The sequence below is a fragment of the Pan paniscus genome, chromosome 23 (genome assembly GCF_029289425.2).
Source record: "Pan paniscus chromosome 23, NHGRI_mPanPan1-v2.0_pri, whole genome shotgun sequence".
NCBI classification, from domain to species: Eukaryota; Metazoa; Chordata; class Mammalia; order Primates; family Hominidae; genus Pan; species Pan paniscus.
Genome location: NC_085927.1, coordinates 28,634,719 through 28,661,140, shown reverse-complemented (window position 1 = coordinate 28,661,140; position 26,422 = coordinate 28,634,719). Strand labels below are relative to the sequence as shown.

The following is a 26,422-nucleotide window of genomic DNA, read 5'->3' as shown; positions in this document are numbered from 1 at the left end:
GGCACGTGGGGCTGAGCCCAGCACTCTTGCCCAGCTGCAGAGGCCTGGGGGCCTCACTTCTTTCCGGCTTTGTCTTTGGTTTTTCCTTTAAGGCTTCTCCTGGGGCTGCCCATGCAGAAGGGGTCCTGATCTCCCTGCCTGGCCGCCCTTGGCAATCTGTGCAGAGAGCTCTGAGGAGGCCTGGGACCCCTCCCTCCTACCTCCCTCCCTTCTGTGAGCACCTGTCATCTGGGCAGCCCTCAGGGCCCTCAGCCCAGCTCTAGAGACCTGGGGAGCCGGACAGTGGTGGTTGTGAAGACAGGGCTGGCCCAGACCCAGGAGCCAATCACTTGTCTGTAGACACATGAGCTAGAGACACCATGGTGACAGCCCCTCGTGTCGTGTCAGGAGGCAGCTCTGTGAGGTGGGAGGAAAGCATGGCTTCTGTGCTACTGGCCCATAGTTGGAGCCTACCACCCATCTGAGAGTGGGCGCCATTCCTCAAGGCTGTGTAGCTAAGGAGTGGCAGGCCCCTGACCCCTGGCCTGTCCCTGTCTCTGTTGAGCAGTGCAGGTGTCCCATCCCATCTCCCTGTGCATTAGGCCCCCTAACACACACAAACCTGTAGTATATTTGGTAGGCAGTGCCACCCCAAAGCGACTGGCTCCTTGCATGCCTGCCCATCTCGGCAGAATGGGCATTGTGAGGCTGGGGCTGCTGTGCCTAAAGGTCTCAGTCTTGTTCGTTTGTTTAGTCAGCTGCCACAGCTCTTGCATGATCTGGGGCTGCAGAAAAGACTTGCATTTGACCCCTGCCCTCATGACACAGATTGTCACAGTCTTCCAGGGTAGGACCAGCTTCCTGCAAGGGATGGTGGTGGGTGGCAGCAGATCCCAGACACCTGTGTGGGCCAGGCTGCAGAGCAGGGTGGGGGCTGTGAGGGGCTGGCCAGGAGGGAGGTGCATCACCGGGGCCTTGTGCTGTTAGCTTTCAGAGACAGCCTATGGTAATGACAAGCAGGCAGCCCAGGCGCAGTGGCTCACACCTGTAATCCAGCACTCTGGGAGGCTGAGGCGGGAGGAGGGGTTGCCCAGGTTGGTTCGAGACCAGCCTGTGAGACCTCCTTCTCCACAAAAAATTCAGAACTAGCCGTGCATAGTGGGCACAGCTGTAGTCCCAGTTACTGGGCAGGCTGAGAATGGAGGATCACCTGAGCCCAGAATTCAAGGCTGTCATGAGCCATGGCCACGTCATTGCACACCAGTGTGCAATCTTTTAAGATCCTGTCTCTTAAAAGAAAAAAAAAGCAAGTAATAAAGATCGGGCAAAACAAAGCGAGTCGACTCCCTACCACACAGCCTGCCTTGGATCAGAGCTTCCTGCAAACACCTGTGTGGTTTTCCAGGCCGCTCACTGCAGCCCTGTTGCCCACACTCCGGTTGCCACATTCCAGCTGCAGCCCTGAATGTTCTTCCACCCACCTGGGCCCAGTGCCTCCCTGATGACAAATGCCCCTGCCTTCCTGCTGAGCCGGGTCTTCACCTTACTGAGTCTGAGACGGTTTCCCTTTGGGCCCCTCTGTTCTAGTGACTGCTGGTCAGTGTGTCTCCCCTACCTCACACCGATGGTGGGACAGGCCCGTGTCTGCCTTTGTGAGATGTGCCCTGCACCTTGCATATACCAGGTTCCCAGCCACAGGGGGCAGTAGGTACAACAGGTGTCATGTGGGGCAGGCTCCTCCTTCAAAATCTGAGGCCCCGGGGGAGCCACCCAGGTCCTGCTCACCACCCAGCTTCAGGGGGGCCTTCAGGCAGGAGGAGTGTCTCCTGGTTCTGCCTAGCTCCCCTGCATCCCCTGTGCCAGGCCCGTACCTGCCTCTGACACCCCTCTGTCTCTTCCTGCAGACGATGATGCTTTTGAGCCTGCGGAGGTCAGCCTGCCAGCCCCTGGGGATGGTGGGAGTGAAGGTGCATTACTCCGGCGCCTGGAGCAGCCTCTGCCCACTGTGGGGGCCTCTCTGGCAGACCTGGAAGACTCTGCCGACAGCAGCAGCGCCCTGCTCGTGCCCCCTGACCCTGCCCAGAGCGGGAGCACCCCAGCTGCAGAGGCACTGCCAGGGGGTGGCCGCCACAGCCGCAGCTCCCTCAATACTGTGGTGTAGACGGCTTGGCCTGTACCCCAACGGTCTGGGAGCACCTGTCTGTTGTAGAAAACACCGGTCCCTGGGGAGACTTGAAAGGCCCCTGTCCCAGCCTGGACGCCGCGCACTGCCGCACATCACTGGTGGGCACGCGTGTGTACATAGAGACCACAGCCCGCCTTCTGTCAAAAGAAGTAATGGCCTGCACCGAGCTTCCTTGAGGGCTTCAGAAACATGCATAGCTTTGGATCACTGTCTTCTCCTTTATAAATGGCAGAAGAGTGACAAAATTCATTCAGACCACACATGTTAGAGGCAGGGAATGAAGAAGGTACTGTGGGCCATGGCCACACCTGATGCGTTTTTGGTGGGCCTACTTGGTGCAGTGTGCTGTCCAGAGAGACCTGCTGACCCAGTCTGGGACAGGCACAGTGGGAGCTGCCACAGTGCCCCTTGCTGGCCGCCCTCAGGAGGGGGCCTCTGGACCGTCAGTATGGCGTAGGCAGTGGGTCTGCTTCAGGGAGGCAGCCTCTTGACTTTGTCACAACGGCTGCATTGAAGATGGCTCCCACAAGCCCAGTTGTGAATATCAAGGTGACCCTGCCCCTGGCTGGGAGCTCCCCTGGGGCTCTGGAACCTGAAGCCCTGAGAAGGAGAGCTTGGAAGGAGGTTGAGCTCTTCACTGTGTCTTTCCATCTGGGCTCTGCAGCCCAGCTCTGTGGCAGGAGGCCTGACCCCACCCCATCAGTCCCTCTCCCAGCATTGCTGTGCATGGCTCCCTCAGGAAGAAGCTCTGGAGTGGGGCCAAGGCCCCAGATGCTCTGCTGGGGTCTGGGGACTGAGCTGCCTCCTGTCTCTCCACTCTGGAGCCCTGGGCTCTTGCCTCCTGTTGAATTGCCCCTGGGCCTGCCCCCGGCCCCATTTGTGCCATAAAGGGTTGCTTCATTGCAGGAGGGGTGGCTGAAACCACCATCCTGGGCTGCATCTATCTCCTTAAAGTCCACTCCTTACATCACCGCCACTACTGCAGCTCAGTGCCCAGCGGCCGCATGCACACCTCCCGGCCCCTCCTCAGCAGCGCAGGGGCTGGGGGCCCTTCCTGGCACCCTTTTGCCTGACGGACCCTGTTGCCTGCTCCTGGGCAGTGGTCTTGTTGCCTGACACAGGGCCTTTAACATTTCTGAGGTTTGGAGATTAAGCGGGTTCTGTGCGATTTTTAGCACATCCATATCTTTTCTACGTTGAATGTCTGGATCTTTCCTTTGTATGTTTGTGTCTCTGTGTGTGTATGTGGCCAAGTGTCTGCAGGTGAGGGTGGCACATGGAACTTCACGGGTCACTGGGGGCCCACTCTTCCAGGGTCGTCGATGCATCCTGGGCTGTGCTGAGGCAGTGCTGTCTCGCTCAGTCTTTCCAGACCAGCAGGGGCAGCACCTGGGAGGCCTGTCTGAAGCATGCAGTTCTGTGGTGCTGCTCGGGGATGGACTCCATGCACAGTCCACTTCTTGACACATTCTCACACTGTGGCTGGAGACCCATTTTTTCCATCCCATGTGGAATGAGAATCTTGAGTTGCCCACAGACAGACTTGACCTTTGTGCCAGAGCTGTCCAGAGCTGTGAGTTTTGTCCCTGAATTGCCTGTCCCTGAGCTTGGCCTGCTGGAGCATGATGCTGGAGGCTGTGTGCGGGCAGGTTTGTGCTCCCCTTGGAGAAGGGCTGCTACTTAACAAGGAAGTCCTGGCCACAAGAGTCCCCTACTGGCTGCAGAGGACGAAGCAGGAAGCACGTCGTGGATCCCACATGCACTGGGGCAGGGCAGCCAGGTTCCAGAGCAGCAGGCATGTGCATTATGGGTGCCAGGTGGCCAGTGAGGGCCCGAGGACCACGCAGCAGAGTCTCCCACGGGCCTGAGCCTGAGAGCTCAGAGGGTTCCTGCCAGGCCTCAGAACTGTGTGTGCGGGACAGGGTGGCTGGCACAAGATGTGTGGGACTGGGACGCTTCCTTTGGGGACCAGAGGAACATTAGGGGCCGGTCAGACACGTAGGGGGCAGTGAGGAAATGGGGTAAAGTGGACCATGCAGGCTGCAGAGGGTGGGCCTTGGGCTGGCCGGGGTTGCTGGGTGGCCCCTTCCCCATGGGCCTCCACAAGCACTCAGGCCACTGGCACGTTGGGCCAGGCAGAAGGTCCACATGGCAGGGCTGCCTGGAACACCGCTGCCACTGTGGCTCCAGGAGGCCCTTGGGAGCATGAGGAGAGCTGGACTCGCTCATCTGTTCTTGCACCACCATCCAGAATGCCCCCTTTGCAAGGCCTGCTGCAGTCCCCAGTCTGACCAGCAAGTCCCGGGGTCACCCTTGCTGAACGTTGTGCTCCAGGGGTCCTCCTCCTCTAGGACCAGCTTGCCACGGTTTCTCAGAGCCCAGGTGCCCTCTGACCTGCCATGCGGAGGTGGGATTTGATACTGTACATTGTCTTGATGCCTGTTTTTTTATGTTTTCATTAAGGGTTTTTAGTTGTTGGTTGGGTTGACACTAACTTTTCTTAAGATGCTGTGAGAATCATTTCATCCAAATGCCAAATAAACTTGTGTTCTGGAAGAGGCATGGTTAGTCCTTGGTGTGGCCCCCACGGCTGCCACAGGCTAAGGTGGAAGAGGCTGGGTACCCACCTTTCAGCAGAATGCACCTAGGGTTTGCAGCCCTTGCAGGCGTCCATCAAACCCCCTGAGGACCAGGCAGAGGTGAGCCTGGAGCCCCCAGGTGGAGTGTGCAGGGAGAGCAGCAGCCCTGAGCTGCCTACAGCTATCCTGCAGCACCCAGCCCTGCTCGGGGCATCGGCTGCTGCCTTGGCAGGTGTTGCTGACGTGCACAGGATCCACATAAAGGCAAGGCTGCTTGACACCATCTGGGAGCTAGCATGGGACGGGGTGGTAGGGCAGGGCTTGGAACCTGGCCATCAGTGCCATTTCCTCTAAGCTCCCCTCATCATCCGGGTGGCTGGAAACCCCCTCCCTCCAGTCCAAGCCACCTAATGTTACAAAGTAGCCTAGGTCCTCTGGGGCCTCTTCACTCATGTCCAGCAGTGCCATCTCTAGGTCTCAGAGGGTAGGGGGCCCAGGAAGTGTGATTGCATGCCCTGCTCTGGGGGCACTCCAGATGTGTATACCTGGGGGAAGTCCTGCGGCCGGACACGAGAGGAGTCAGGGTTAGGAAAGGAACTGGTAAGTCCCTTGGCAGGGATGGGAGCCTCGAGGATGTGGCCCCTCATTTTTTATCCCATCTGCTGGGGCAGGAGTGGAGTGGTGGTGTTGAGTCCCGAGCACACAGGTCACTGTCAGCACTCTGGACAGAGCCCCGAGCCCTGCCTCTGGGTAGGGGCTGTCTTCCCATCCCCAATGTGGGTAGGGCCCTGCCCTCTGGCGATTGGAAAGAGGCGTGGGGTGCAAAGAAGTCCCCTCCTCTGACCTCCTGCAGGGCTCCGTCTTGGCCTGGATCCGCAGGGGGGCCTGGGTAGGAGGGAGGCTGTGGTCTTGGGATGGGGTGGCAGTTCCGGGCCCACAGCGGGGCAAGAGACATCCTACACCTTCCTCCCATCCTTGCCCCGAAAGTCATGGGCACTGGGGTCCAAGGTGCCCTCACTATTTGACCTTTCTTGCTGGTGGCTTTGGTGTGTCATTCTGGTCCCCAGCCTCTCTTTCCTGGACTGTAAGTGGGGATAATAATAGGTCACCCCTCCCCTGCAGGATTAACTTCAGCGATTGTTGCTGGCAGTCAGTGCAGCCCTGGGACCAGAGCACACCTGGGTGAGTTTGGAGCGCTCGCGCTCTTCCTGGTGGCCCTGCCTGGGCACCGACCCCTCCCATCCTCTCCTCAATAGCCACGCCACTAGCCCAGCTAGCTAATGAATAAATATGTAGTAGCCAGGCCAGCATCCTGGCTGCGTGGTCTAGCCACTTTCTAGTCCTTCCTAGCTGCGGCTGCCACTGAGCCACGCACGCCCCTGGCATCATGCTCGCCTTGCGGTGCAGCTGGTGTGGCGCAGACTCTGAGAGTGAGCACCAGGACTCTTCCTGTCTGGCCTCCAATCTACCCTCTTGCCATGCTCCACCACCCCTTAGGTCTTGCCACTGGGAGTGGGGAGGGACTGGGGAGAGAAAATACTGGGGTAGGGGTGACAGGAGAGAAGGTTCTTCACTGGCCTCCCCTGGCCTAAACCCCTGACCTACTTCATTCTTGGACCCCAACTGATGGGATGGGGCTTGGAGAGGACCCAGATGACTGGCCTCTCAGCTCAGCCTCCTGCCCACTGTCTCTATAGGTGCCTGGTGCTATATGACTCCCAGGACCCCAAGTGTGGTGAGGACAGAGTGTCATGTGAGACTGTGTCAGATCAGTCTGTGTCCTGGGACCACCAGAGCATGTGCCAGTGGTGCAAGAGTCGCCAAGAGACAGTCTGCACCCTGCACTCTGTGGCCTTTGCAGGTTTCTGTCTGTAGTCGTCTGCCCCAGTAGACTGACTGGGCATCAGGTGCAAGTGCGTGACTGTCCCCCTGTGTGTGAGTCTGGGCCTGCTGTGATTGCCGGTCCCGAGTCAGTCAAGGCTGGTGTACCCGTTACTGTGGCCAGCCCAAGTGTGTGCAGGTGATAGAGGTCCCAGTGTGGGTGTGCAACTGTGTGCCAGAGACCCTTCCGCCTTCATCTCACCATGGGGCAGCCAACTGGGAGACTAGATGGATAGGTCAGATGCAGGGTACAAGAGAAGGGGGGTGCTGTGACCTGTTCAGGTGTGGGGGAAGCAGGGAGCTGGGTTTCCTGAGGCTGAGCTATCCTCTGGGTGTATGGGGGCCACTCTCTGCTGCACCCCCAGGCTGCCTCCCTGACCCCACCCCCACCCCAAAGGCCCCAGTCCTTGTTCCAGCAGTCCACACCCACTGGAAGAAGCTGGCCCCTGCCTGTGGGGGCCCAGGCCAGTCCCTCATCGACATTGACTTTCACAGGGTCCGGCGGAACTCTACCCTAGGGCCCTTCATCTTCCGAGGCTATGACTCAGCACCTCCAGGCCCTTGGACCCTGGAGAATGACAGCCACACAGGTCAGCACCCTGTGGTCAGGACCCCTCCTAGGCAGGAGCAGGAGCCCCACACAGGGCATGAGAGCTCCTGCGTGTACACAGGGACCAGGACTCCCTACACACGGGAGCTGAGACACCCTACAGGGCCAAAAACCCTCCACAGGGGCTAGCTTCACAGGAAAGGAGCATCCTCACACAGCAGTCCAGATGCGCCCTCTGTGTAGGTGCCAGGTCCCACCCTACAAATCACAACCAGCCATGGCCCCTGAGGACCAGGAGTCAGGGTCTCTGGCAGGGCCAGGATCCCTGACCACACACAGCTGGGCTTAGAGCCCCACACCAGGAGGGCTGCCCTCTGCCCTCTTCCATGCCATGCTGGGTGTGGGGGGGGGGAGGGTTTCCCCTGCAGTCTGTGGAGCTCTGCTCTGCTGACCAGCAGGAGCCATGGACACCATGGGTTCCATTCCATGGAGGCAATGGGGCTGCACTGGGGAGAAACCTGGCCTGAGGAAGGGCCTCTGCTCATACCCTGTGCCCTAATGGCACAAGGTGGGCAGGTGGTGAGGTAGAGAGGGTGTCGTATGCCTCCTCCCCTTCATTGCTACTCTGAATGGACACTGATCCTCAGAACCACCTGGAGATTTGGGAGGCTGGGCTGCTGTTGCCTGTCTACCGCGCACTGCGGCTGCACTTCAACTGGGGGTGGGGGGGCCCGAGGCGAGCAGACTCGGAGCACAGCCTGGACAGGCAGCGCCAGGCTATGGAGGTAGACTCGGGAACAAGGTGGGGTGGCCGGAGTGCTCCCACGGAGGTGAGAGAGAGCAAGGTGGGGGCAGCTGGGTATCTCCCACATCTGTGCCTCCCCCCAGATGCACGTGGTCCACAGTAACACAAAGTACCAGAGCATGGAGGAGGCACCACGCCACGGTGATGGGCTCGAGTGCAGGCCCTGCTGCTGGAGGTGCTGCTGGCGGTGAAGGCAGGGCTGTGATTCTATGTATGTTTCCAAAAAAGGGGTCCATGGGGATCCTGGAAGTGGACAGGCCAGGCCTGTGGAGTCCGTGGGGAGATCTCTAGGGTCTATAGGATCTGTGGGAGGATGGGGCGGTGGGAATGCCTGAATCGGCAGGGCCAGTGGCGGCGAGAACCTTCCACCCCATTTCCCAGATGCCAGATGCCTCCTGCCACTGGGAGCCTCCTGCTTAGAGTACCCCAGCCGAGTTCCCTCTTCAGAGACTCCCCCACTCAGAACCCCTCGCACTTGGAGCCCCTCCCAGGAGCAGGACTGTAGCAACACCAACTTCTGCGCCATAGTGTCGGGCTTGAGGAAGGTGCCTGAGCCGGGTGAGGAGCCACCGGGTCGTTTTCCGGCTCGGGGGCCAGGGGGGTGGTTGCTGGGGATGGCGTCAGCAGGGCACGGGGAGGCTGGTTCCAATCCCCCTCCCTCCGCTGCCCGGGGCTTTCAGTGAATCTGATGTCCACCTTCCCGCTGGCGTCGATGTGGCCCAACATCTCGAGCTACTGTCGCTTTGCTGGGTCACTGACCCCGCCTGACTGTGAGCCCACGGTGCTCTGGACCGTCTTCGAGGACCCCATACGCATCCGGTGGGTGCAGGTGGAGCCACCGTCCCCCGTCGCCCCCCACACCCCTCCCCGGGCCTTGCCTGGCTCCTCCCGCAGGCGCTGCCCCTCTCCCACCCCGTTTTGATCTCTTTGCCCTGCACCCTCAGATGACCCTGTTCCACACCGTGCCCCAGGCTGGACCCTCCCACTTTCACCCCATACCGCTCACGGGTAATTTCCGCCCACAGCAGCCTCTTTTTTTTTTTTTTGAGACGGAGGCTCACTCTGTCGCCCAGGCTGGAGTGCAGTGGCGGAATCTCAGCTCACTGCAAGCTCTGCCTCCCGGGTTCATGCCATTCTCCTGCCTCAGCCTCCTGAGTAGCTGGGACTACAGGTGCCCGCCACCAGGCCCGGCTAATTTTTTGTATTTTTAGTAGAGACGGGGTTTCACCGTGTTGGCCAGGATGGTCTCGATCTCCTGACCTCCTGATCCGCCTGCCTCAGACTCCCAAAGTGCTGGGATTACAGGCTTGAGCCACCGTGCCAGGCCCACAGCAGCCTCTTAAGGGGCACGCAGTCTTGGCCTCCCCGAGAGCCTCGGTCCCCGCAGCAGCCCCCTGCTCTTCCCCCACCCTAGCAGTTGCGCACTGCGCTCTGATGGGCCTGGGGCTCAGCCTGTGGTTCTGTCAACCGTGGGCGACCCTCCATGTGAAATAATGAAATAATGCACAGAGTGACCTTAGCCTAATGTGGCCTTGGGGGGGTGGGTGCATGACCCGGCGCGGTCCCCCATTGCAAGAGGGGCATTTCCTGCCCTAATCCCACTGAGGCCTCAGTGTGCCTGTCTGTTCCGTGGGAGCCCTCTGAGTGACCCTCTCCTACCTCAGCAGAACCCGGGCCTCTCCAGGTTCCTCTCAGAGGGAGAAGGGCCCCCACCCTCATCCTATACGTTGTGTCTGAATCCCCTGGTCAGATGGAAGGAGAACATCTAGCAGTCAGAAATTCCACCATTAGGCCAAGATTATTTTATTTTAAAACTAAGCTGGGTGGCCAACCCAGGGACACCGTGCTCTGCTAAATGATGACTCCCGCTACATTTCCCGAGGCCAAGAGATGAGAAGCTGCTGGCTCCAGGCTCCGCTGCAGGCTGCCCTGGCTGAGCGGGTGCTGGGCACCGCGGAGGGCTGCCTGGTGCTCTGAAGCCATGCCCCAGTGCCTCCCTGGGAGTTCTGCTGTGGAGTCTATGTGGAGGGTGACTCTGGAGAGATGTTTGTGTCCAGGTGGCTGCCTGTGGTCTGGCTAAGTAAAGGGGTGAGTATTCTTGGTGTCACTGTCCAAAGCAAAGTTGTGTCCATGGGACACAGACTAGGTGAGGCTCTGTGTCCAGGTGATGCTGTCTAGTGAGAGGGGGTTGCAGTCAGAGTGAGGCTGACCGGAGGCCTCTGTCCAGTTGGTGCCCTGTGGAAAGTGATTACATACTGGTTGACACCATCCTGAGGGCCATCACCAGCTGCGTGTCTCAGCCGCCCTGTGTCCCTGGGTTCTGTGCCCTTGTGTGTGGTTTGACACTATTCCAGTGCGTGGAGACCCTGCCTCCTCACTGAGACCTTGAAAGAAAAAGAACCTGCAGTCACCCCAAGGAAGAGGAGTCTCGGCTGTTCCCTGGAGGCTGACCCAGCCCTGGCCCAAAGGCTGACCCAGACCCAAGGCCCAAAGGCCCACCCAGACCCAAGGCCCAAAGGCCCAGCTCTAAGGTCCAAAGGGGCTCCACCCTGTTCTCTAGCCGGACTCAGTCTCTGGCAAGGACCCCGGCTGCCAGCCGCACTCCCCAGACGCACGTGGCCCACCCTCCGCCCGTCCCGCGCCCACCCCCTCCTTCCAGTACCGGAGCCCTAACTGGCGGCACCCGGGCACCCTTCTGACTCAGAGCCACGCTCCACGAGGGGGATCGATCTGCTCACTTGCCCCGTCCTGGGGGTACCAGAGTAGCCAGCGCGACGCCTTCCGCACCTCGCCTAGGCTGCCCTTGTGCGGTCGCCCTCAGTCCCCGCCACCTTGCGGGGCCCCAGGCGGCACTGGCATCTTCTTGTGGTTCTTCCTGGCCGGGGCTCGGTGCGCTCCGCATTCTGCTGGGCCGTCCGGGGCGTCGTCTGCGGGCCTGGAGGCGGCGACCAGGGCGCTCACGGTGCCGAGCGTCCGCGGCAGGGTCGGGCCGCGGGGCGCGGCGCGGGGGACAGCGCGAGGCTCGCGGCGGGCAGGCGGGGACGGCGGCGGCGGCAGCAGCGCGCGCAGAGCGTCCAGCTCCGCTCGAAGCTCCGCGCGCAGCGCCTCAATCCCGGCGCCCAGCTCCTCGCGCACTGCCGCCAGGCCCTCCTGCAGCCGCCGCTCGCTCACCTCCAGGACCCCCGCCGGGTAGGTGGCCCCGCCGCGGGGCTCCCCGCATACCGAGCACACGGAGCCGCGGCTGTGCGCGCCGGTCCTCTCGCCCGCGCCCGCCGCCCCGGCCCCTGTACGCTCCACCAGCTTTAGCAGCCGCGGCGCCTCGGACCGCGAAGCCGCTTCGGCCCGGAGCTGGCCGCGCAGGCGAGCCATCCGGCCCGGGGCTCGGGCGTCTTCCTGGCCCGGCCCATTGGATTGAGGCCCCGGGTCCCGCCGGCGGCCCGTGACGCGCCGCAGCACCTCGCTGGCTCTGTACGCACTACGCGCCTGGGCCCACGGGCGGCCGGGCTCCGCCATCCGCCCTGCTGCCTCCACCGCCGCCAGCGCCCGGGATGGCCGGGAGCCCCAGGCTGCAGCCTAGCTACCGCTGGGGCCCAGGCGACGCACCGTGGAGGGGGCCCGCGGGACGGCTGTGGGAACGACCAAAGCCCTGGGGGTTCCGGTCTGGGGCGCAGGGAACCCCGGCAGGGCCGGGTCTCGGGCAGCCCGGTTCCCAGGGGACCCTGCGGGAACGACGACGTTGTGGGCAGGTCCTCACAAAGGGCATGGCCCAGTTTCTGGGCATAGGTGACATGGAGCATCGCCAGCCAAAGACCAGGCACCACCCGCTAGACACGAGTCAGGAACTGAGCTCACATTTTACACTAGAAGCTACTGTCTCCATCATAGTCAAGGGAAGGCCAGGAGTGGTCATGGACCCCACAGCCCTTTTCAATGGCTCAGGGCGACGTCCTTCCATGTAGTCCAGGCCATTATCTCCTCACCCTGTCCCCTAGTCCACACAGCTGGAGGAATCCATCCAGGTGGCATCTCCAGCCCCAGGCTGCTGGCCCTTCCATGGGAGCTCTTCAGGGTCTCCCTTACTCTCCAAGGCAGCCTGCCTAGGGCCTCTGGAAATCCCTGGCCATCTCAAGCTGGGTTTTTTGTTTTGTTTTGTTTTTACAAACAGGATCTTGCTGTGTTGCCCAGGCTGGAGTGCAGTGGTGCAATCATAGCTCACTGCAGCCTCCACCTCCTGGGCTCAAGCGATCCTCCCACCTCAGTCTCCTGAGTAGATGGGACTGCAAGCGTGCACCACCATGCCCGGCTTTATTTATTTATTTATTTATTTATTTATTTATTTATTTATTTTTGTAGAGATAGGGTCTCACTGTGTTTCCCAGGTTGGTCTTGAACTCCTGGCCTCAAGTGATCCTCCTGTCTTGGCCTCCCAAAGTGCTGGGATTACAGGCATGAGCCACCATGTCCAAGCCTGTCTGTGTCTTTAACCTCCTCTAATCCAACAGTCTTCTTCATCCTTCTGGGTCTTTGCATAATTCCTCTCCCCCCCACCCCCGCCATTTTCCTGGTGGCTCTCACTTTTCCCACTTAGATAGGGAAATGTTCCATGACCACCCCATCCCACACTGGGGACCTCGAGCCCCTCCTCCACAGCACCCTTCACAGTTGTATTTAAACGACTCTGTTTTCCATCCACCCACTGTGGGGTCTCTGAGCCCAGGGCTGGGTCATTTCTCCTGGGCCGAGTGTGGCACTAAGCATGCTGAGTGCTAGCCTGCACAGAGGCCAGGCCCGGGTGGGCCCCAGGACACAGCTGTCAGTGGCTGTCTTGCCATGGAGTGAGTGGATGAATCAGCAGGGCTGGGATCCTCTCCCATTTTACAGTAGGAGGCTGGGGAGAGGAGCTGGCCAGCCCGTCCACCTCTGCAGCCTGGCATCTGAGGCCCTCATGGCATCCCTGCTGGTCTGCCTTCCCCTGCAGCCCTTCCACCCTCTGTGGAGCCCTCACTACTGCACCCTACTCCTTCTCACTCCAGTGCCTCTGCATAAGCAGTGCTGCCTGTGGCCACCACAGGGCCCTAGGTATGGGCAGAGTAGTATCCCCCACACAGCATGCTGTTCTCCCTGTACCTCCAGGGGCTAGTTAGCACTCTGGGTGCCCTGGACCCTGGGGCCTCCCTCAGCAAATTGTGGAGGGTGGCCTGGCAAGAATCCAGGCAGGTCTGGGAAGGGACATGGCAAGACAGCCCCTGGAAGCTGTGTCCCCGGGCCCACTGGGGTCTGGCCCCTGCAGATCAGTGCATGTGTGCATGTGTTGGGGGGGGGTGGGATTGAGGGGACCGCTAATACTGTCCTCAAGCAGCTGCTGAGGAGAAGACTGGGTCCCTTTAGTCATGTTCATCCACTCAATCACTCCCTGCAGCTCGTCTCTCTGGAAGGTGCAGGAGGAGGTGAGAATTGGGCACTCTGTCAACTCCTCAGACTCCCCCATTCCTGCTGAGTCACCCGTCCTCTGGGACCTCCAGCAGCTGGCTCTGCTGATCCCTAGAGCCTCATTAGCCATTCTCTCCCTCCCCTCAGTCATTAAAACACTGCCAACAAGAGCGCCCTGGGTTCTTTTCCCCAGCCCTGCTGGAGACGGGCTGTGTGACCCAGGGGCTGTGCCCTCTCTGAGCCAAGTCTTCACCTGTGAAATGAAGAGATCTCTGAGGTCCCCAGGAGGAGTGACAGGGAGGCCTGGATGGTGGAGAAGGTGCAGGAGAGAGTCCAGATTTGCAGAAAGAGCTGTTAGTTTTGTGATCTCTGCCTGGAGGTTTATGGACAGGCTGGAAGAGAACCTGAGCCATTGCAATGAGTCCAGATTAGGGCTTGTTCCTGCAGAGGCTACAGATGTGGGGGCTGGTACTTGTGGCAGAGGGTCCCAAAGTCATGGGCATAGAGAAGACAGGTTGGCAGGAGCAAGGGCAGAATGGGAGCGGGGTCCTGGGGACCCTGTTGGGCCCTGAGGAGGACTGCAGAGGTGTCGGTGAGGGGTGGACAGGCAGGTGTGTCAGCACAACCCTGAGCCCGTGAGCTCAAGTGCAGGGATGGCCGTGAAGCAGGTGATGGGGACCCTGGCTTGAGCTTCATCGGTAGCGGGGCTGGGGTGGACACCGGGGACTGGCGGAGAGGAGATGGGGTGGGGGCCGGCCAAAGCAGTGTGTCCCTCAGGGAGCGTGGCAGAGCGGGGTGCGCACACAGGTCTGCTCTCCAGTTCCTCCGGGAAGTTCCTCAAATTCAGCCAGCCCCAGCTGCCCCTGGCACAGAGGAGCTGACTGAGGCTCCAGTGCAGGGCCTGCTCCTTCCCCTCCTGTTCCCCTCAGTGTGCCCTGGGCCGGGGGCCAGGCATGGTGGGGGTGGGGAGGCTGGCTGTGCCTGTGGGAAGCCACCGGCTCCCGGGGCTGTCCCTGGGCCCAGGCTGTAGCTCTGTGCATGCAGACGTGCAGGCTGGGTGGGCAACTGGCCACCTTGCCTCTCAGTAATGCATTCACAGTGGGGGGTCAGAGGAAACCCCAGGGCTCCTCTGCTTAGCTTGGCCAGGGGTCCCGATGGGGCAGTCTCTCCGTGTGACTTGTCATCCCTTTTGTGCTCTATGGCTATTAAATAAAACTTGGCAGCCACCTTGGCTGGAGGTTTTATGTCCCAGAGCCCAAGGGCGGTTGGGAGCCAGGGGAGCGCTCAGACAGCAGGGCCAGGCGAGCTCTGTGTGTGGGAGGGGGCTGTGGGGGCCTCTGAGAGCTGCTGCAGGAACCCGGCAGGGCGGGGGTGGAGGCAGAGAGTGTGACTGTAGCTTCACAGTCATCAGAGTGGACGTAGAGATGCAGGCAGAGTCCTCGAAGCTGGCTCAGGGGTCTGTGTGGGGAGGGGGCACACCCAGCAGGGGCCTGAGGGTAAGCAAGGGAGGCAGCAGGGTCTTGGAGCTGCCTCCCAAAGGTGGTGGGGAGCCCCAGGAAGAGCAAGGAACAGGAGCAGCTGGCAGGTGCGGCTGATCCACCCTGAGGTCCCGGACACACTGGTGGGGACAGGAAGGCTCATCTTGGAGCTGGTCCTGGAGGGGCCATGTGGGTCACGGCCCCTGGCCCTCTGCTCAGACCACAGAGCACAGGACACTTGTCCAGCCTTTGCTGCGACTGTGCTGCTTTCTCTGGGAGCAGCTGCTCCTGGGCCTTTGGAGGAGGAGGAAGGGTGGCCTGGCTGGGACCCAGCCCCTGTGCCCAGCCTCTTAGAAGGGGAGGTGATGGTCCTTTTAGGCCCCAGGAGTGCAGGCTGCATAATGGGGCCTCTGTACACATAAGCTGGCAGGTCTGGCTTGGGCTTTGCTCAGGACACTGGGTACTGGGTTCTGGGTTCAGAGGCCTCATGAAAACACCTAGCCTCAGTTTCCTCATCTGTCAGGACCAGCGGCTGGCTGGGAGGGTGTGTGTTACCATGGCAGCGGCCAGCTTAGTCTACTCTAGGAGACCTTGCCTCCCAGACCCCTGAGCTGACCTCTTCTTTGAGAGCTTAGAGAGGAGAATGACTTGTTCCAGGTCTTACTGCAGGGTCTGGGGCTTCCTGTGGGGACTCAGGTACACCTTGTCCCTGAATACCCCTGCCTTGCCCACTAGGCCCTGGAACTGTGCCCCGGCCTCCTGTGGCACTGGCTAGCCAGATCTCTGGGAACCATCCCAGGGCAGGTGGCTCTGCAGGAGGCCAAATGATTACCCAGCAATGGCCTTGCCTGATGTGGGTAATGAGCTCATTACCTGGTGATGACCTTGTTTGTCTGTTCCTGGCGTCAGCAGCCTCAGCTCTCCCTGCGAGGAATGTCTAGCCTGGGGTGGGTCTGACCAGTCTGTGCCACAGGCACCAGCATCCCAGTCTGCACTGCATGGGGTGTCGGGCCTGACAGCACCTACCTATATGTGCCCTGAGGGCCCAGACTCAGCCCCCAGTGGGAAGACTCCAGGCTCCTGACGGACCCCTCCCAATTGCACAACCTGAGCAGGTAAGCCCTGACCCACTCTGGGCCTCACTCTCACCACAGCTAGTGACAAAGATTCTCTGCTTGGTCAAACTTTATTTAGGCTCCTGAGCCTTCCCCTAGGCACATCTGAGCACTTCCTTATAAACTCTAGTTTTAGCAAGCATCCTGCAAAGTCAGTTTAGTGAGAAGCCCCCCGTCCTTGACATCTGATCGGGTTCCCCCTCTGTCCCCCAGGTGCGGTCTGGCCATCCTGGCCGGCCTTCAGCAAGAATTCTGTTAGGGGAGTTAAGCCAGAATCCCTGGCTGCTGATGCTTCCTCTTAGTCACTTTCCAGGCGCTGCCCCCCACCCTGCTCCTTGACTATCAGATCCCACTTGCCCATGCTGTCTTCGAGGCTGAGCCCAATCTCTTACCCACTGCAGAATCTCATTACCATGGTCCCTTATACCTAGTGACATGGTCCTGGATAGTCTTCCCTACAGCGCTATAGCAAGTGTCATTTTTCTTTTTTTCTTTTCTTTTTTTTTTTTTTGAGACGGAGTCTCACTCTGTCACCAGGCTGGAATGCAGTGGTGCCATCTCGGCTCACTGCAACCTCCGACTCCCTGGTTCAAGCGATTCTCCTGTCTCAGCCTCCCGAGTAGCTGGGATTATAGGCACCCACCACCACGCCCAGCTAGTGTCATTTTTCATTGAATTATTTTTTTAACAGTGGGGACTAAAGAGGGTCCGCAAGCAGGGCTGCTGCTGGGCACCATGGAGGGCCGCCTGGCGGGACACGCCCCAACCTACAGGGGTCCTTGGGGGCTCCCCTTCCCCTGCCAGCTGGGCTGGGGTCTCTGTGTCAGGAGTGTCCTCACCACCACCTGGGGATGGACCTCCACTGTCATCCTAGGGAAGGGGCCAGGGAGGGGAGTCTACATGCTGAGCGGGCCTGCCCGAGGCCTCTGCTATCCCAATGCAGCCCCCAGTATTTAGACCTGCCCCCAGTGACCTGCTCCCTCTTGCCCATCATTCCAGGAACTTCCTGCTCCACGCCTGCGTACATCCTGTCCCGAGGCCAGCTCCCCCTGCTCAGCCTCAGGACGCAGCCACCCACCCTCCCAGGAGCGCCTTCCCTGCCCCTGTGGCTTCCTGCTGGCACTCTCTGCACTGGGTTCTTCCTCCTGGTGTGTGGGGCCCTGGTCTCTGTCTCCTGTCGCGTTTGACTTCTACCAGAGCAGGGACCTCCCTGAGTCCTCATGGCCCAGAAAAGTGCCCAGCGTGCAGTAGGCGCATCATAAATACCTGTCTACTATCATGGGGTGAACTGAGTGAAGACATCTCATTAAAGATGACATTAAAGAATAGGGCATAGGGCTTGGCATTCAGTAGGCACACAGTACATGACGGCTTTGTTATTTCCAGTCTGGGGTTGTGTTCATGCTTCAGTTTCCCACCTGGCCTTATAGGAGGGGCTCAGCTGCTGGGCTGGCTGTGTCTCTGTGCCCCTTGCCTGGAAATGCCTGAGGAGGGGCAGGGTCCTCATCCCAGCCACATCCCAGGGGTTCCCAGCCCTCTGACCTTGAGGAGCTGTGGGAGGCGAAGGCTGCAGCCACCCTGTAGCACTGCGAACACAGGCTGGGGCGGGAAGGGGGTACAGAGGGTGTGCACAAGGGGCAGGGGGCAGGGAGAGGGTGTGCACAAGGGGCAGGGGGCAGGGGGCAGGTAGAGGGTGTGCACAAGGGGCAGGGGGAGGGAGAGGGTGTGCACAAGGGGCAGGGGGCAGGGAGAGGGTGTGCACAAGGGGCAGGGGGCAGGGAGAGGGTGTGCACAAGGGGCAGGGGGCAGGGGGCAGGTAGAGGGTGTGCACAAGGGGCAGGGGGAGGGAGAGGGTGTGCACAAGGGGCAGGGGGCAGGGAGAGGGTGTGCACAAGGGGCAGGGGGCAGGGAGAGGGTGTGCACAAGGGGCAGGGGGAGGGAGAGGGTGTGCACAAGGGGCAGGGGGAGGGAGAGGGTGTGCACATGGGACCAGGGGAGGGAGAGGGTGTGCACATAAGGTGGGGGAGGGAGAGGGTGTGCACATGAGGTGGGAAGGGAGAGGGTGTGCACATGAGGTGGGGGAGGGAGAGGGTGTGCAGAAGTGGTGAGGAGGAAGGAGAGGGTGTGCACATGAGGTGGGAAGGGGTGTGCACAAGAGGCGGGGGGAGGGAGAGGGTGTGCACATGAGGTGGGAAGGGAGAGGGTGTGCACATGAGGTGGGGGAGGGAGAGGGTGTGCAGAAGTGGTGAGGAGGAAGGAGAGGGTGTGCACATGAGGTGGGAAGGGGTGTGCACAAGAGGCGGGGGGAGGGAGAGGGTGTGCACATGAGGTGGGGGAGGGAGAGGGTGTGCACATGGGGTGGGGGAAGGAGAGGGTGTGCACATGAGGTGGGAAGGGAGGGAGAGGGTGTGCACAGAGCCAGGCTGTGGCTGCACCTCGACCCTTACCACTCCCGCCCACCCCATGGAACCCCCTCTGAGCCCTTACGCCTCGGCAGGTGGGGGTGAGGAGCTTAAGTATAGGTCTCTACCCAAGATTTGCACCAAGTCATGTCAGTCACTGGTGTACATCCTTGTAACTGACACACACATCAAGGTCTTTCCTCTACATCTTCCTGTCTCAAGATGAGAACGCTTGATGGTGGTTAATTATTCTCTTATGTTACGTGTTTACTGGAGAGTGTGATAACACGTGAAATAGTACGTAACATCTACGTCAGCCAAAAGCATAAGGACTGCCTGTCTACCCAACCAGCATATTTATCCCCGTATCAGCGCAATGCTTCACTCCCTTCTCTCCAGATGGGCCTGATTTGTATGTTTCTCTTGCTTTTTATAGATGTTTTTCTAAGTATGTGGTATCTTGAAACAGCATAATTTGGCTTTGATTGTCTTTAAGTGTTATAGATAAAAATGGTATATTGTATTTTAAAAAAACTCTTCTAGATTAATATACTTAAGTAAAAAATGGTATTCTGTGTACTGGCTGGGCTCGGTGGCTCACGCCTATAATCCCAACACTTTGGGAGGCTGAAGTGGGCAGATTACTTGCGGCCAGGAGTTGGAGACTAGCCTGGCCAACATGGTGAGACCCTGTGTCTACTAAAAATACAAAAATTAGCCAGATGTGATGGTGCACACCTGTAATCCCAGCTACACAGGAGGCAGGGACAGGAGAATCACTTGAACCTGGGAGGTGGAGGTTGCAGTGAGCCAAGATCGAGCCACTGCACTCCAGCCTGGGCGACAGAGTGAGACTCTGTCTCAAAAAAAAAAAAAAGTATTCTGTCTATGGCTTGCACACACACACACACACACACACACACAGACACACACACACACCCCTTGCTGAATTTTTTTTTTTTTTGAGACAGAGTCTCGCTCTGTCGCCCAGGCTGGAGTGCAGTGGCTCGATCTCGGCTCACTGCAAGCTCTGCCTCCTGGGTTGACACCATTCCCTGCCTCAGCCTCCTGAGTAGCTGGGACTACAGGCACCCGCCACCACGCCTGGCTCATTTTTCTGTTTTTTTTTTTTTTTTTTAGTAGAGACGGGATTTCACCATGTTAGCCAGGATGGTCTCGATCTCCTGACCTTGTGATCTGCCTGCCTCAGCCTCCCAAAGTGCTGGGATTACAGGCTTGAGCCACCGTGCCCGGCCTCTTGTTGAATTTTTTACTGGATTTGCATTAAATCTGTAGAACAATTTGGGGAGAATCGACAGCTTTATAATACTGAATCTCCCAATCCACAAAGAGTAGATTATGTATGATCTCTCTTATTTAGATTTTTTAAATGTCTTTCAATCAAGTTTTATAATTTTTCAATACAGGTCTTGCATAGTTTTTGTTAGATTCTTCAGTTACCTTAGTTCCTATTGTTATTGCAAATGGTAAATGTAACAGCCTGGGATTGGCCGTTTAAACCCAACATTACTTCTAAGCTTCATCCATTCTGTTGTGCAACTGTAGCTGATTCAGTCTCACCACTGTATAAGAAGACTCCAACTAATGGCCAGGAGCGGTGGCTCACGCCTGTAATCCCAGCACTTTGGGAGGCCGAGGCGGGCGGATCACCTGAGGTCCGGAGTTTGAGACCAGCCTGACAAACAGGGAGAAACCCCGTCTCTACTAAAAATACAAAATTAGCCAGGTGTGGTGGCGCATGCCTGTAATCCCTGCTGCTCAGGAAGCTGAGGCAGGAGAATGGCTTGAACCCCGGAGGCGGAGGTTGCTACAAACTGAGATTGTGCCATTGCACTCCAGCCTGGGCAACAAGAGCGAAACTCCGTCTCAAAAAAAAAAAGAAAAGAAAAGAAAAGAAGATTCCAACTAATTTATTCATTCTCCTGTTAATGGACATTTGAATCAGTCTGGATTTTCTTTTTTTCTATTACTGTGTTTCTATGGACATTTTTGCACCTGCCTCTTGGGGCTTGTATGCAAGAGTCCCTCAAAAGAATATTTTGAGGCCAGGCATGGTGGCTCACACCTATAATCCCAGCACTTTGGGAGACCGACACGGGCAGATCACGAGGTCAGGAGTTTGAGACTAGCCTGACCAACATAGTGAAACCCCGTCTCTACTAAAAATACAAAAATTAGCTGGGCATGGTGGTGAGCACCTGTAATCCCAGCTACTCAGGAGACTGAGGAAGGAGAATCACTTGAACCTGGAAGGTGGAGCGTGCATTGAGTGGAGATCTTGCCACTGCACTCCAGCCTGGGCAACAAGAGCAAAACGCTTTCTCAAAAAAAAAAAAAAAAGAAAAGAAAATACCCAAAGTGTGTTTTTCTTGCTAAGAACCAGTAATTCCTTTTCTTGATTTGTGTTGTTTTTGAGACCCTATTTTATTTAGTTCTCCTCTGATCTTTATTATTTTTTCATGGGCTAATTTTGGTTTTGCTTTGTTCTTGCTTTCCTAGTTCTTTAAGGTGCATCATCAGTTTATTAATTTTTCATCTTTCTACTTTTTGGATGTAGGTATTTATTGCTACAAACTTCCCTCACAGCACTGATTTTGCTGAATCCAAAGGCTTTTGTTATATGGTGTTTCCATTTTCATTTGTTTGAAAACATTTTCGGATTTTCATTTTAATTTCTTCATTGAATCAGTGCTCATTCAGGAGGGTGGGGTTTAATTTTCATGTATGTGTATAGGTTCTGTAGTTTGCCTTGATGTCCATTTCTAGGTTTATTCCTCTGTTGTCTGATCATTGGAATGATTATGATTATGATTTCCTAAAATGTGTAGGGACAGCTTTTGTGGACTAACAGAGGATCTGTTTTGAAGAACGTTTCATGTGCTGATGAAAAAAGTATATTAATTTATCTAAAAATAGCACATAGAGAAACTCAAATAATATATATTTTGCAAAATAACCATAGTCTTCAAAACAAACAAAAAAACAAAAAAGAGACTGAGTAGCTACGTTTGACATTTTTGCAAAAGACAGGACACTTGAGTCCTCCTGTCTCCTTCTGCATTCCAACTATCTCAAAATCTTGTTAGGTTGAAATACATAAACAATACCCAGCCTCCCTCAAATAGGTCTGTGTAAAGGAAGGAGTTTGGGTTTGGTTTCTCTTGGTCAGTTGCACGGAGATGAAAGCACTGGGTCCTATGGAAAGTATGTCCCTCCCAGCCTGCCCTGGCCATCACCGCAGCTGCCTGGGCGTCCCAGGCACTTCTGTTCTGAGCAACCCTCCCCAACAGAGTTCCCAGGAGAAGAGCAGGAGGATGCTCAGATGCGAATCCCAAAGCTGTCACCTCCTGAGCCAGCTGCTGGGCCGGGAATCCTGCTCCCCTGCCGAGACCTCTTTGCTGGGCCAGAACCAGGTCTTGGAGAGAGTCCGGATAGCTCCTGGGGCTCCGGGCCAGGGAGAGAAGGGGTCATTACAATGCATGGACCATACAGTCCTCCAGCCCAGCAGCCTCAACCCTCAGCAGGAATCTTCAGCGATCCACAGGTGGATCTGCAGCCATTGTGCGCGCCTGTTCTTCCCGCGCGCCTCTCCCTCCAGTACCTCTTGTGTGCACTGCCCGCTCCCCACCAAGGCATTGCCAGCAGGTGCCTTGTGTGCATACCTGGCCATGCTAATCCCTTAAGGTCACCCTTCCCGCGCAGATCCGTGACTCGCACCATCTTTGCACGCACACCCACTCGCTCAGGTTGGAAAGATGCATTGCCCGTCAACAGGGGAAACTGCTCACATAGCCTTTGGCCAAGTTGGCAGCTAAGGCGGATGCTTAGAGCCCAGCTCTCAAGAGTTGAAGCATCCGACGGTTCCCCACTGCTCCCAGGAGTGGTTACCTGGGCACTCTGTGTCTGTCACCCCTGTCCCGGCCCCGGGGGCCAAGGGCCTGCCAGTAGGGCTCAGTTGCCTGGAGCCTGCTCATCCCATCCCCCAGTTCACTTTGTTTGTGGAATCTCCCTGTTGCCACTGCCCCTGGATGGAATGGCAGGGCCATCCTACAAGTACCCAGACACTTGGCATCAGTGGTGTGTCAAAACAACTCCAAGGGTTTTCCGTGATCCTGCAAGGCCTGTGTTCCTTGCTGGCGATCCTGCCTTCAATTTGAATGCACAGGTACCACAGCAAGCCGGTGCTATGTGCTCCCAATTCCAGGATGTCTTGCAGCTAAGCCAGCGCACTGAGCACAAGGACTCTCTGTGGGGCCCAGGAGCAGGGAGTCACCCCTTTGGGGCCCACAACATCCAGTTGTGCCCCAGACTCCTGTCCAGAGAAGATCGTGTTGAGGGCCCTCCTGAAGAGGGGGGCAGGGATGCCTGAGCAGGACAAGGACCCCAGAGTCCAAGAGAATCCTGATGATCAGAGAAGGGTTCCTGAGGGCACCGGGGATGCACAGTCTGCATTTAGGCCCCCGTGGGACAATGGAGGCCTCTCTCCCTTCATGCCCAGGCCTGGGCCTCTGCAGAGAGACCTCCATGCCCAGAGGTCAGAAGTCGGATATAACCAGAGATCCCAGACCTCCTGGATGAGCTCGTGCACCAAACAAAATGCCATCGTGAGCTCCTACAGTTCCATGGGAGGCTTCCTGTCACCAAAGAGGAGGGGGCCAGCCTCATCCCACTGTCAGCTGCCCCTCAGGTCCTCAAAGACAGTGAGTGAGGACCGGCCTCAGGCTGTCTCTTGGGGTCTCACCCAGTGTGAAAAGGCAGCAGATGCAGCACCAGGGCAGACACTTGCCCCCAGGAATGGCTCCCCCACATCCCAGGCCTCTAGGCCCCATAGACGCAAGTTTCCTCTGCTGCCACTCAGGCAAGGGGAGCCTCTGATGCTGCCACCTCCCTTACAGCTGGGGTCCGGGGTCACTGCTGAAGACCTGGACCTGGAGAAGAAGGTGGCACTCTGGTGCAAAAGCGCACTGCGGGGTGAGGCCAAGGCCATCTGGGACTGCAGACCCTCACGGCCTTCCCACACTTTGTCCTCACTCGCAACAGGGACTTCTGTGGGGAAAATCAAGAGAGATCAGATTGTTACTGTGTCTGTGTAGAAAGAAGTAGACACAGGAGACTCCATTTTGTTATGTACTAAGAAAAATTCTTCTGCCTTGAGATTCTGTTAATCTATAACCTTACCCCCAACCCCGTGCTCTCTGAAACATGTGCTGTGTCCACTCAGGGTTAAATGGATTAAGGGCGGTGCAAGATGTGCTTTGTTAAACAAATGCTTGAAGGCAGCATGCTCCTTAAGAGTCATCACCACTCCCTAATCTCAAGTACCCAGGGACACAAAAACTGCGGAAGGCCGCAGGGACCTCTGCCTAGGAAAGCCAGGTATTGTCCAAGGTTTCTCCCCATGTGATAGTCTGAAATATGGCCTCGTGGGAAGGGAAAGACCTGACCGTCCCCCAGCCCGACACCCGTAAAGGGTCTGTGCTGAGGAGGATTAGTAAAAGAGGAAGGAATGCCTCTTGCAGTTGAGACAAGAGGAAGGCATCTGTCTCCTGCCTGTCCCTGGGCAATGGAATGTCTCGGTATAAAACCCGATTGTATGTTCCATCTACTGAGATAGGGAAAAACCGCCTTAGGGCTGGAGGTGGGACATGCAGGCAGCAACACTGCTTTGTAAAGCATTGAGATGTTTATGTGTATGCATATCTAAAAGCACAGCACTTAATCCTTTACATTGTCTATGATGCAAAGACCTTTGTTCACGTGTTTGTCTGCTGACCCTCTCCCCACAATTGTCTTGTGACCCTGACACATCCCCCTCTGGGAGAAACACCCACAAATGATCAATAAATACTAAGGGAACTCAGAGGCTGGCGGGATCCTCCATATGCTGAACGCTGGTTCCCCGGGTCCCCTTATTTCTTTCTCTATACTTTGTCTCTGTGTCTTTTTCTTTCCTAAGTCTCTCGTTCCACCTTACGAGAAACACCCACAGGTGTGTAGGGGCAACCCACCCCTACAACTTCTTGTCTGCCTGTTGTATGTAAAGCACCCAGCATGGATGCACAGCAGGAGAGACACAAGCCCCAAGACTATGTGGCTGTCTTTCTGGGCTCTGTCATCCGTCCCATTGATCTATGTGTCTAGTTTTATGCTAGGACCATGCTGTTTTGGTTACCATGCACTTGTCAAAAATTTTGTCATTCTAATTTGCAGTGAAATGGGATGCTTCTAGTTTTGTTGTTTTTGCTGAGGATGACTTTGGCTCTTTGAGCTCTTTTTTGGTTTCATATGAGTTTTACGATTTTCCAATTCTGTGAGAGATGACACTGGTATTTTGGTAGGGGTTGTATTGAATCTCTAGACTGCTCTGGGCAGTGTGGTCATTTTAATGCTATGAATTCCTTCCATGAGCATGAAATGACTGTCCATTTCTTTCCGTCCTCTTAAACTTTGTCATCAGTGTTTTGTAGTTTTCCTTGTAGAAATCGTTCACCTCCTTGGTAAAATTTCCTCTGTGGCATATCATTTTTCATTTTGTTGCTATTGTAAATGGGATTGCCTCCTTAATTTCTTTCCTAGACCATTATTGGTGTATAAAATGCTGCTGATTTTTGTATGTTGATTTTTGTATCCTGCAAATGACTGTATTAATTTATTTATCAAGTCTAGAGTTTTCTGGTGGAGGCTTTACATGTTTGTAAATCCAAGATCACATCTTCATCAGACAAGGATAATTTGATGTCCTCTTTTCCAGTGTGGGTGGCTTTTATTTTTTTCTCTTGCATATTTGTGTGATGTCTAATAAAAGTGGTGAGAACGGGCATCCTCGTCTTGTTCCTGTTTACAGAGGAAACGCTTTTCACTTTTCCCCATTCTGTAGTAGGTTAGCTATGGCTTTGTTGTATACAGCTTTTATTATTTCTAGGTTTTTTTTTTTTTGAGATGGATTCTGGCTCTTGTCACCCAGGCTGTAGTGCAATGGTGCAATCTCAGCTCACAGCAAACTCTGCCTCCCAGGTTCAAGTGATTCTCCTGCCTCAGCCTCCGGAGTAGCTGGGAGGCGCCCGCCACCACGCCCGGCTAATTTATGTACTTTTGGTAGAGATGGGGTTTCACCATGTTGGCCAGGCCGGTCTCGAACTCCTGACCTCAGGTGATCCACTCACCTCAGCCTCCCAAAGTGCTGGGATTACACGCATGAGCCACTGGGCCCGGCCATTTTCAGGTATGTTTCTTCTATGCCTAGTTTGTTTGTTCCTTTTTTCAAGACATGGTCTCACTCTGTTTTTCATGCTGGAGTGCAGTGACACCATCATAGCTGTAGCTTTGAACTCATGGGCTCAAGCCACCTCAGCCTTTCAAGTAGCTGGGACTACAGGTGCATGTCACCAGAGCTGGCTAATTTTTATTTTTATTTTTTTGTAGAGATCTATTTTCCTCAGGTTGGTCTTGAACTGCTGACCTCAATTGACCCTCCCAGCTCAGCCTCCCAAAAGCACTGGGTTGACTAGCATGAGCCGCCGCCTGGCCCAGAGTCACATTTTAACATCATATCCTCAGTGCCGGGCTCAAGTTTCGCCAGTGACTGAAAACCCTAAGGGAGAGTTTCTGATCAGGCCCAGCCCAGTCTGTGCATAGGAAGGGAATGGAAAAATGGCCTGTGGATGGTTCTTTTGGAGAACTGGCCAGACAAGCACTGAGATGCCGTTTCCTGGAATACAGGGCCATGTGATGTCCAGCCCAGCTGCCAGGTCCAGGGCTCTCGGCACCATCTAGTTTGGGAGTTCACCCAGAAGCAGCCTCGGTTGCCCAAAGCAGCTGGTCTCCCTTCCAATCTGGTCCCATTTGAGAGATGCAACTGGGCCGTCTTCCAGGAAACCATTTCAGTGCGTGCCTGTCTTTGTCCCCGCACTGGCTGGCCTCTGTGAACCATGAGAACTTGGGTTATGCGAGGCTCTGCCTGTCAGTTGAGCATCACGAAGCAGCTCTCTTCTGTTCCA

General features: G+C 56.7%; 2 protein-coding genes and 1 long non-coding RNA gene across 8 annotated transcripts in view; 2 read left to right on the top strand and 1 right to left on the bottom strand.

The window, feature by feature from the left end:
* The window catches only part of DGCR2 (DiGeorge syndrome critical region gene 2), an 86,340-nt gene extending 81,620 nt beyond the window's left edge, over positions 1-4,720 (top strand). For both annotated transcript variants that reach the window (XM_003814037.5, XM_003814038.5), the window contains one exon: positions 1,884-4,720. In XM_003814037.5, the coding sequence (XP_003814085.3) occupies positions 1,884-2,140 (257 nt within the window). In that variant the 3' untranslated portion in view covers positions 2,141-4,720. The remainder of the gene's footprint in view (positions 1-1,883) is intronic.
* A 967-nt stretch (positions 4,721-5,687) lies between these two features.
* Positions 5,688-9,660, top strand: LOC130541137 (uncharacterized). The gene is made up of 3 exons (XR_008955182.2): positions 5,688-5,925; positions 7,120-7,214; positions 8,063-9,660. It is a non-coding gene; the product is annotated as an uncharacterized LOC130541137 (long non-coding RNA).
* Positions 9,661-9,758: 98 nt separating this feature from the next.
* LOC112438147 (protein FAM246C) lies at positions 9,759-22,652 on the bottom strand. 5 transcript variants are annotated; one of them, XR_004668561.3, is made up of 2 exons: positions 10,642-22,652; positions 9,759-10,363 (listed from the first exon to the last, which is right to left on the bottom strand). XR_004668561.3 is itself a non-coding variant. In XM_034948683.3 (2 exons), exon 1 carries the CDS (start codon positions 11,490-11,492, stop codon positions 10,797-10,799), a length of 696 nt encoding a protein of 231 aa, XP_034804574.1. In that variant the 5' UTR covers positions 11,493-22,652; the 3' UTR covers positions 9,759-10,363; positions 10,767-10,796. The 5 variants fall into 5 exon arrangements, 2 of the variants coding, with proteins under 2 accessions (XP_034804574.1, XP_034804575.1); XR_004668560.3 differs by having other exon boundaries at positions 10,718-22,652; XR_004668562.3 differs by having other exon boundaries at positions 9,759-10,214; positions 10,718-22,652.
* Between the last annotated feature and the right edge of the window lie 3,770 nt (positions 22,653-26,422).